This window comes from Aulonocara sp. 'chitande type north' Nkhata Bay, linkage group LG5 (assembly GCF_057382095.1).
Source record: "Aulonocara sp. 'chitande type north' Nkhata Bay isolate Kocher_YH1m ecotype deep benthic linkage group LG5, A_spYH_male_GT1.1, whole genome shotgun sequence".
Taxonomy (NCBI): domain Eukaryota; kingdom Metazoa; phylum Chordata; class Actinopteri; order Cichliformes; family Cichlidae; genus Aulonocara; species Aulonocara sp. 'chitande type north' Nkhata Bay.
In genome coordinates this window covers 19,195,298-19,206,168 of record NC_141348.1, presented here as the reverse complement: position 1 = coordinate 19,206,168, position 10,871 = coordinate 19,195,298, and the positions used below count along the sequence as shown (strand labels likewise).

The window sequence follows — 10,871 nt, the reverse complement described above, 5'->3', positions numbered from 1 at the left end:
CAGTTTTATTAGCTCCACGTGGGTAGGTGACGGCGTCAGTGTTTGCTGAAGGCTACCAGGGTTACAGCGGACCTCTGCGCAGGGCGTTTTGTTGACGCACCTGACACGGAAGAAGCAACACAAAAAATTACGGTTCCTTCAGGTAAGTCTTTAAAGCTGGATGGTATGTTTTAAAATAATAATAATAATAATTAAATGTTTCTAAATAAGTGTTTACGCTTTACACGATGCCCCAGAAATTTGGGGCTTGAGAGGCTTTTGAAGAGCAATCGTGCAATGTGCGATTTAATAAGAAAACAAAGCCGAATTAAGTGAGCTCATCTTTTGTTCCCACCCTAGCAGGAAAACGTTCATCGTACATGTGAAGGAAAGTGACCTTTGGATTCCGCTTGTGTGCGTCCTGTTCTCAGGAAAGCGAAACTTAACCAACAGGTTAACAGTCTTCTTACCAGTTACTCGTAGATCTTTCCGTTTCCCCTTTTATGGCCATGACTGCAAGTTTTCATTTACAGCAGGTATCATGTGAAAGGCATCCTGTGACGATGCTGACATATGGTCTTATTTTGTTTTCAATGCACTACAACTCTTCAGTTGTTGTGCTTAGTCACTGGTGTAACTTCCGGATTTTACTACTGCAAGAAAATATGTGAGACACGGGGAACAATGTAGACGTTACCAGTTATGGGAAAATATCTAATTATCATTTTTATTGTAATGCATTTCAGAAAACTAAAAAAAACAAACACAAAACCGTGGTTTGTCCGTCTGTTTCCATAATGTGTTTGCTGTTTTCAGCTTATCAACCCTATCTAGAAAAGAAGTCGATATCGCTCAAATACATTATGCATCCAACCCCCAGACCATGAAAATTAAACCAGATTAAACCTTTTGGAAGCCGAGAAAATAAATATTTGTTATTAGATAATGACAAAAACGTAGCCGGGATAGAAGTAACAGAGCTGCAAATCAATGTTACGGTTGCACATATATTTTTCTGATAGTGATTCTAACTGTAAATCTATCAATACTGTCGAGGTCATGGCCAAAGTTCTGTAAATTACGTCTACCCACATCAGCAAGTCCTCACTGGTGTCCTTTCCCCTGTGTTTTGTTGTAATAGTTGTTTTTCTCCTCTGCCAGGTGAAATACACTTCATTTCGATGCTCAAACAAAACAAACAAATGTAAAACTTGGTTGGTTTGCAGTTTGGTCATTAAGAAGACAGAAGCTAAAGAGCTTGGTATTTAATCGCTGTCAGCATTTTTTTCTTTCTTTCTACTGTGTTTGCATTAGGTCTGGACCGCTGCCAAACCAGTTTAGTAACATACTGCTGTAATACACGCACAAAGTGTCATGGCAATGCCTTGCTGACATCAGCACGCCTTCTTTCTGGCAGCATATATTGTTCCGAATCATCTGTAATGCCAATCATCATTAATGGTGCCTTCAGAGATATGCAGTGCTACTCCAGAATCTCTTATAATAATGTATTTTTCTTTCCCATTGTTGTTTTAACTTGCATATGTAAAATCAATACTTTTACATAGTAAAAAGTATTGAAAATTGATCTGTGATTCATACATGTAGTCATATATGCATTCATTCATAATAATTAGTGTAGAATGGAAGCCCTTTTTAATTACATTAATTGTGTATTGTGAATTACTTACCATTGCAAATGTTTACCCCAGGTTGTCTTTTTTTTCAGCACCTGTCATCATGTCTGAGAGTGAGAATGAAGAGGCTTTGGCTTTGGAGCTTACATGTCCCATTTGCCTGCAACTATTCTCTGACCCAGTTTCTCTTCCTTGCGGTCATTTCTACTGCTTTGCCTGTCTTGAGACCATGGCAGAAGGCCTTGACCATCACAACTGCCCCGAGTGTCATTCTGAGTACCAGGGATCCGATGCCCTCGTGAAGAACTTCAAAATGCGTAGTATTGTAGAAACCTACAAAGCCACTGCTGGGAAAGTCCTCCCCCCTGGAAACCCTGCTGATGGCAGCTATGTAACAGTCGAGAGCGATCATAGCTCTATGACAGAGGAATCTGAAGCCAAATATCACCAAGTGCAAGAAAAAGCTGGAGAGCTCCAAGAGGAGAGCGAAGAATGCAAAGCAAAGGATGGGTTTCGAATTGGGTCTGGATCCACAGAGCATCCCTTTTCAATGGATCAGGAAAAAGGTGGTGGCAGAGGCAAAATGGAACTGGATGAACCAAAGTTTAAACTGGCGTCGCAAGTGACTGAGCTGAACGTCAAGTTAGAGATGGCAGAGGGTATCCTTAAGAAAGAAAAGGAGTTGGAGTTAGAGGTGACCACTGCTAGTGGTCGGCTGAGAGAGAAAGCATCCGGCCTGTTAGAGAAGATAAAGGAGCTGTCGCAGAACTACATCGAGGGAGTGACACAGATGATTGAAGAACAGTTAGGTCTACCTGAGGCCATCATATGCTCTCGGGTCAGTCAGGCCTCTGAGCTGACCGAGCAGCTGAGGCAGGCTTTGCAAACAGCTGAATCCCTTTTGAAAGAAGACGATGGGGCAACATTTAGTGAAGAGCTCCAACGTTTGCAACCACAAATTGCAGATTTGATTTCAAAACAAGTGGGAGAAGAGGAAGAGCTTGTTAAGGTAAAAGTCAACCTTGCACAGGCTTGTCCCAAGGTGGAAGACATGAATGCTGAGCTGAGGGAAAGACTCGGAGAGATTCAGCGCTCTCTTCGAAACACCCTCAACCCTTCTGAGATCACCTTTGATCCAGAAACAGTCCACCCTAACCTTGTTCTCTCAGAGGACTTGAAAACGGCCACATTTAGTGCTGCCAAACAAAACTACCCGTCCTCTCCTAAGAGGTTCGCCAGCTTCTTCCAGGTCCTCAGCAACCAAAGCTTCTCTGAAGGTGATCATTGCTGGGAGGTGGAGCTGGAGGGGTCACCTTGGATCATTGGCGTGTGCTACAGTGGGAAACTAGAACGCAGCGGGGTGCCATCTGCTCTGGAAAGCAGTCGAAGCTCTTGGTGTCTGATGTGGTTCAACAACCTTCTGACTGCCTTCGAGCAAAGTCACAGTGTGCCTTTGAAGAGGACCACAGTGTCACGCAGACTTGAGATCAAGCTGAGCTTCAAGACCCACAGGCTGAGCTTCTACAATGTTAGCCCTACCAGTGGAAAGACTCACATTTATACATTTAAAGCTAACTTAACTGAACCAGTGCACCTGGCCTACAGGATGATGTCAGGTCACCCAAAAGGCCGTGTCACAATTTATTCATAATTGTAACCACAATTTAACAAACTGTGCATAGAAAAAAATAGTAAATAATTTAAGTTAAGACTTGTACAATAAAACAGTTTTGCCTTGTACTAGAGGCTTTACATAATGACGGAGGGATGCTTCTCAATTTGGCATCAACATAAAGTTGTTAATATGAGTGAAATACTTGCTGAATGACTGAAAGACTAGCGCAGACATGCAGAGTTCAGAGGGGAATGTGGATAAATATTTTTTTTATTACTCCAGCATAATGCACTCCTAATATAATGTAAACAAGGAAGAACACTTTAAAATAAAGATGTAATTTTAAAGATGTTTTTCTACTTTAACTGATAAATAAACTCCTTACAAAATCCCCAGGGCCTCTGTTTCATAATATATTATCATTATACAATTAGTCTTCACAACCATACACGCTATTTTACATATTTGTGAGAGATCAGTCTTTTGTGCTTTGTGTTTTACTTGCTTAAGTATTAAGTAAACAAAACCTCCCTACTACCACATCCATTTCAAATAATAAGTATGACATCTCGCGAGACTTGCTCATTCTGTTTGGTGGGTGAGAGTGTCAGCTGACCCGACGGGAAATTTGTTAACGAAAGTATCTGGCATAGCTATGTCCCCTGTTGGAGACCAGTGTGTCGGTCGATTACTATGTGTATGACAACACATGTGCTTGAATTACATTATTGAATAATATATTTTACAGCAGTTATATCCTTAATTCCGAGTCTTCTGAAAAGGTAAGATGCTAATATTTACTATTTCATGCTCCACGCTGTGTCGGCGTCAGTACACTGCCACCAGTTTGTTTTGTTGCTAACGCTAGTCCATCGGCTTTTAATCTCTGGTACTTTATGTTACATAAACAAGCCGCATGTACCATGAGTACTATCGTCATTGACGAATTTGTTTCTGAGGAATGAGCGAGTAGTTTCGTTTAATAAACAACACAAATTCCGACGGGAGCTAACGAGCTTAGCGGCTTAGCTAACGTCTGAAATTCCCCTTCCCTAACTGAAAGTATTCCGATAAATAATACGCAGAAGTCCTGCTGCGACATGATTCCTGCCCATTTTCAACTTTAGCTGACTCTAGCAAAAAATGTACGTATGTTAGTCTTAGCCCCTGGTATTTTTGTAAGCTGTGGACAAGTTTGGAAGGCTACTGTAACTTGTCTCTTGTCCAGTTGTTGAGTAGGCGTCAAGTAAATGTTAACGAGATTAGTGTTACTGCTTGGCACTGAACACTGCATGTCGAGTTTCTCATCATGTAACGTTCAAGTACATGAGCTGTGATTTCTTGATGCATCGACTGCACTACTTTTTAAATAAGTGTTCCCGTGTATATAGCTTTATCTAGAAGACCAACTATAAATTCTTTAAAGGAGGATACAGCAATCTTGTATGTAGCTAAAGCAGACCCCTTCAGTACCTGCAGCACCCCTACAGTAAAGTTCTTACATATTTCAAAATGACTAACCGTGTTTAAAATATTATTTGACTTAATCAGATATGTCTTCCCTCAGGCTCTGACACCATGCTAGCCACAGTGACTACTGTGGTTAGTTTTTCTCAGGACAATGGCAGTGTTTCACCTACGCCACTGGGAAACACAACAGCATTCTCGACCTGGCAACCTGATACCCAAAACAACATCACCAAGCCTCACAAATGCCTACAAGTTCTGTATGAGGACATTGGAGAATCCAGGTAATCAGTTGATTGTGCAAAATTACTGTTGAAACTACTGTTACTATAAGTGCAAAACAGAGACTGTTCAAAGTAGAAATTTACCAGATTATCAAAAATGTTTATAGATACGCACTCTTTGCTGAAGGACTTAATCCCTTCATTTACCCTTCACATTCACCTGTCTGCTTCAGGGTGCGGTTCTGGGACATTTTATTGCTCGTGCCTAATGTGGCCTTCTTTGTATTCCTGATGTGGAAGCTGCCCTCAGCCAGGGCAAAGATCCGCCTCAACTCTAGCCCCATCTTCGTCACTTTTTACTTGCTGGTAGGACACAAACTGTACAATCAGTGGATGTGCTTTTTCCTCTTTGAACTGGTATACCAAAGCATTTAAGATGTAAAAGATTGATCTATTTGTCAAACCGTATATTAATACACCTTACCTCAGCCTGGCAAAGCAATAAAGGAACTGTTGTCAATAGTGTTGTTGAGTACAGGATTGTTATCAGCTGTACTTTGGCCTAATTTTCCACCAGTATATGATTTTTATTATGACCATGTTATGTTGACAGACTATATCATGTAGTCTAACGTGTTGTGTGCTGTGGTTCTTAGGTTTTTGTTGTTGCAGCAGTTGGAATTACCCGGGCTATAGTGTCCATGACTGTCAGTGCATCCAGTGCTGCCACCATTGTAGACAAAGTAAGCAAGTGCATGATCCACAAGTAAAACTTTACAGGTTTATGGCTACAAGTTGTAATTTAAAGTAAAATTATAATCTGTGATAGAAATGACACCCGTTTGGTCGTAGCCACGCCACGCCCAAAACGATCGAGTCTGTTACGGTGTCAGTTTGTTTTCAGAAAAAGGTGTAAAACAGAGCTGAATTTCAAGTTATTATCTACTGTTTCAATTTAATGTGTCTTCCCATTCCTAATGGTACTGCAATGTACAAATGGGAGCATACCTGGAATTTGTTAAAACGTCTTTTAATTATAGGCTTATAAGAGACTGAAATGTATGCCTTTTCGAAGTCTCTTGTGTACAAAACAGTTTGGGTTTCTGTCAGTATAAATATTTGACTTGTACTAAAATGACAGGGACAATATCCTGCAAGAGATAACTTTTTATTAAGTGTCCAAAAAAGTTTTTGACCTTTCATGTTTAAAAGAAAAGGCGTAGCTTCATTCCACACATACCAGGCAGATCACTATGGAGCTTAGAGAGATGGACCTGTTATTTCCATTGCACATTATCAGGGCTAAACTATTAAATTTACCAAAAAAGAATGAATGAATATATAACATAATGGTGTGTCTGCTGACCTTTAAAGTTATGCACTTCGACTTAACACGTGTTAATACACAGCTGATCTCCTTAACAACAGGAATTCCTCCTAAAGATTTCTTTTCTCTTTAGGTGCTCTGGGAAATCACTCGTTTTTTCTTGCTGGCTATTGAGCTCAGCGTCATCATCTTGGGACTGGCTTTTGGTGAGTTTGTCATGTTGGTTTCAGTTCTCATTTACCATACATTTTATTTTTAGATGTGTAATGTTTCTAGCTTTTTACATGACAAATATGTTTAATATGTTTTTTTTGTTTTTTTTTAATTTTCTTTTCAGTGCTAAGTGCAATTAATTTAATGCAGCTGTTTTCCTGTTAAGCATGATTCTTCCTCTGTTCATTAGGCCACCTGGAGAGCAAATCCAGCATAAAGCGTGTGCTGGCTATTACTGCTGTGTTGGCTCTGGCGTACTCAGTCACACAGGTAATGGCAGATGGGAGGTTAAATATAGTTTCAAATGATTACCATCATGACATATTGTGGCAGGAAATTCTGCATGCAGATGAACTGAATAATACATTGTCTCAGGGCACGCTAGAGATACTGTATCCTGACAGTCATCTGTCAGCGGAGGACTTCAACATCTATGGTCACGGGGGCCGGCACTTCTGGCTGGCAAGCTCCTGCTTTTTCTTTCTGGTCAGTAACTCCATTATAATGGCAGCATGAGCAAAAAGATCCTTTACCATAAATGATCAGCCTGTTATCTCATATTTGTCTTTTTTTAAATAGGTGTACTCTTTGATTGTGATCTTACCAAAAACTCCAATAAGAGAAAGGATATCTCTGCCATGTGAGTTAAAAGTTAAATTGCATTAAACAACAAAGTTAAGATTGGAGAAGTAGAATTGCTCCTAACTTTTGATATGATAAAAAAAAAAATGTTACAGTTTTTCAATAGCAGAAGTATTTTTGACCTAATTGGCCACATAAAGTCGTGTCTTGTCTTTTAGAGTTAACTTTTTAAAACCACATCTATACTTACCTCACGCAGTTGTATTTCCCCTGCTGCGTTTGTGTCATTGTCTTCATTTTCACATCCTCACACAGTTGATCAGAAGAGCCATTGTTGTTGACCGTTGCTATATAGTTAGAGTAGTTGGGGGATTTATCAGCGAAGTTCCATAAAGGGTCTTATTTATAGTGAGTCATTATCCACAGTAGAGGCCAGTAGGGGGCGGCAACGAGAGAGCATAGATCATTTTGATGGCTCAAGTTTCCTGACATAAAGGGCAGTAAAAGTATCTTAATTATAGTCAAACTTTCGCATGTCCCACTGGTTTTGTTTTTTGTTTTTTCATCAAGTGAAAATTAACAGACTATAAAGACTGAAAGAGAGGGGTGGGGGGGACACTTTTCTTACTCAAATATCGTTAAAGCCAAACTTGGTATTTAACATATTAAATTTACCTGCAAAGCCCTGATTGATCTCTGTTTGGCTTCCTTTCTCCAGCTAAGAGGAGTTTCTACGTCTATGCTGCCATCCTGTCATTGCTGAACCTCGTTCAGGGCCTCGGCAGTGCTCTGTTGTGTGCTGAAGTCATAGAGGGACTATGGTCAGTATTCTGAAGCATATTTGCTTATATTACATCAAAAATACATTATATAGCTATAAAGCCAATTTAGATTTTTTTTGGTGATTAAAATAAGTAAAATAAGCCTCATATTTAATTTTATGCTTCTAAGAAGAAACAATAGCTGCATTCAGAGCAGCTGTGGCTCTAATGCTTTGTAAGCCTATTAGAAAATGCCCTTGATATGGAGCTGGCTGCCTGTTTTAAAACCTCTTAGTATTTTAATTTTGTTGGCTGAGTTGCACCCACTGGGATGACTCACTGTTTTGCTGGGTCCACCAAAGTTCAGTGGAGTTTATACGGGCGAATCTGAACATAATAGTCAGGCAGCAATCTGTTGGTTATGCTTTTTGTGAAGCTGAGAGCTGAATAAGCTTACTGAGATGGTTTGCTCTTTCTCTTGTGAACCAGCTGTGTGGATGTCACAACGTTCCTGTACTTCTCTGCCTTCGCTCCGCTCATTTATGTCACATTCCTCAAAGGCTTCTTTGGGTATGTAGTCACATGAGATGTAGAGAATAAGAGTGTAATCAGCACTTATTATACATTTGGGTTTTTTTTCTTATTAGTTTTGATTTTTTCTACTTCCTTGTTTTTTAAATTCAGCTTTGCTTTTGGTTTAGTTTCCAGGTGAATTTGCTAATTTCAGTTTAGCTTTTTTTGTTTGAAAATGTAATATTTTAGTTTGTTTTATTTATTTTGTTTGTTTCAGTGTTAGTTTTAGTCTTTGTAATTATGTTTGTATTGAGGACTTATGTCAGACAGGATTCAGGAAATGTAGCCTATAGATATGACCACGAAGTGGTTTTCTCTTACATCAGTTTAGATGCTTGATTTATTTGATGAGCACTGCAGGAGTTGACAGTTTTCAGTCTGTACAAATAAAAGCTTACCTTTTCCCTCATCTCTGCAGTTCAGAGCCCAAGATCCTATTCTCCTACAAGTCGCAGGTAGATGAGCCAGATGAAAGTGATGTCCACCTTCCTCCAACCATCGCTGCAAACCTTGGTCGTAAGGAGATGAATGACCAGGGCCTGTACTATTCCTCCACCCAGATTGATGGCTCTGGTCCGAGCAGTACTCGCATGGTTGGAGCATACCTGGATGATGTTGCCTCCGGACCCTATGGGTCCAGCAGCGTTAACAGCATTGAAGCTGACCGCTGGAGACCTGTAATTGTGTGAAGGGGTCAAGAGTTGTACAGCTGGACTAAAATTGTTGTGCATGTGTAGTGTTGTCAGCAATATGGGGATCAGTGAAGTTGGTGCAGAACAAAACAGTTGGACACCAAGGAGGGTGATAGTGGTCTTTTTTTGGAGGCCTGAAAGAGTGGGCGCTTAAAACAAACAAACAAACAAAGAAAAAAAAACTTATTTCTGAAGGACTGTGAATTTAGCAACTGCTTTTGTAACATTGTCCAGAGTGCATTGCTGCTGCTGCTGCTGCTGCTGGTGCTCCTGCTCCAGCTCCAAACTGGGAACGCTGCCCCTCATTGTGGCCCCAACAGGCTTGATAATGATTCTGCTCTGCAAGCTCTTATTTCTGGGAGTTTATTGACTCGTCTCACCACATTTTCTGTCATTCCAGCACTAATGCAACAATGAATATCTCAGTTCTCACCGATGATGTTTTAAACCTATTTTAATTACAAAGGTTTATAAAACTGATCAAACATTCTTGTGATGGAAACCTTACATCTGTACATTCCCACTGAAGACTTTCAGTAACAGCATCTCATCTGACTTAAGATTTGTGACCAATCAGGCTAATCAGTTTGCACTGGTCACATTGCTTATTGGAAGCACTTCAAAGACTTGTGCTAATTCATTTGGTATGTGTTGACAAGTAAAACAGTGTTGTTGTGTTGTATGTCACTTCATTATAATAGGGAGCTGCTGAATACAGGCAACGCATTGGTGTTAAAGGGCAGAATGTCACAGACACAAAGGACAATTCCTAACAATTGAAGCCAGATCTTGTGGATGACATCTTTTCATTTTTGTTTGTTTTTTTTTGTGTGCTTTTTACTTTAATTCCAGATTAATCAATGCTGCCAGTGAAATGACATTTGTTGGCAAGTTATGTGTTTGAGATAAAAGACAAAATTTGCACAAACTTATTTGTGTATTCCACGTCAATCTTGTGATTGATACCAGTGGTTTTCCAGTTTTGCTTGCTGCCAAAGGTTGCTGTTGCAGATTTGATTTTTTTCCCCTATATTCAGAGTTACAAATGTTACCACAAGTGGTGAACGTACACCAAAAACAACTGTTTTCATAGTATCAAATGGGGGTATTGATACAGTTTCATTACATAGTTTAAACTTTTGTCTTTTGACAAACAAGGTCAGGCACTGGCATTGGATCATTGTAATGCATTGACAAGGATAAGTATATTGCATACTGTTGCCAAGGAAAATACAATATTTGGTATGAGGTGATTGCTGTATTTAAGCTAGCAGTATTCATCAGCATAGTGTTGTAACCAATATGCAAAAAAAAAGAAAGAAAAATAGGGGGTTGCAATGATGTTTTTCATCATATGATTCATTTGCATTTTTCCTGATTTGAAATATTTTATCCTCAAATGTAAATTTGTTGTTTTATGTGGGGTAATGGATTAAAATATTCTTTTCCTTTTGTTGGACAAGAGTTCACAAGTTGCATCACAGCAAAATTCCACTCTTGAAAACATTTGATGGTGAAATCCTTTGGAAATGATGTTTAAAATTGCGTTTTTATTGAAGTGCATTTATTGTACAATATTCCAGCCATGTCAAATCAAGGTGTTAAGCATTCCATGAACTAAAGAATAAACAGTGAACTCTTTGTTTCAATTGTTTTTTTCTACTATCTATAGTGTGTGTGTGTGTGTGAGCAAATGCGCTCTGTATGATCTTAAATATACCGCACAGGTCGCATTTTAGATTCGTCAGTCTTGTGTTTAACTACAATTCCCATCAACCCTTCGTCCGTTTACGATAAGCTG

General features: G+C 39.5%; 2 protein-coding genes across 2 annotated transcripts; both read left to right on the top strand.

Moving 5' to 3' along the window:
• The first annotated feature begins 10 nt into the window (after nucleotides 1–10).
• On the top strand, nucleotides 11–3,628 carry trim107 (tripartite motif containing 107). Its single transcript, XM_086291854.1, has 2 exons — nucleotides 11–142; nucleotides 1,709–3,628. The coding sequence occupies exon 2, from the start codon at nucleotides 1,720–1,722 to the stop codon at nucleotides 3,265–3,267; it is 1,548 nt and encodes a 515-aa protein (XP_086147980.1). The 5' UTR covers nucleotides 11–142; nucleotides 1,709–1,719; the 3' UTR covers nucleotides 3,268–3,628.
• A 204-nt stretch (nucleotides 3,629–3,832) lies between these two features.
• Nucleotides 3,833–10,711, top strand: tpra1 (transmembrane protein, adipocyte asscociated 1). Its single transcript, XM_086291849.1, has 11 exons — nucleotides 3,833–4,013; nucleotides 4,799–4,982; nucleotides 5,156–5,288; nucleotides 5,579–5,665; nucleotides 6,383–6,455; nucleotides 6,653–6,732; nucleotides 6,838–6,948; nucleotides 7,042–7,102; nucleotides 7,763–7,865; nucleotides 8,295–8,375; nucleotides 8,797–10,711. The coding sequence occupies exons 2-11, from the start codon at nucleotides 4,810–4,812 to the stop codon at nucleotides 9,065–9,067; spliced, it is 1,173 nt and encodes a 390-aa protein (XP_086147975.1). The 5' UTR covers nucleotides 3,833–4,013; nucleotides 4,799–4,809; the 3' UTR covers nucleotides 9,068–10,711.
• Nucleotides 10,712–10,871: the final 160 nt, after the last annotated feature.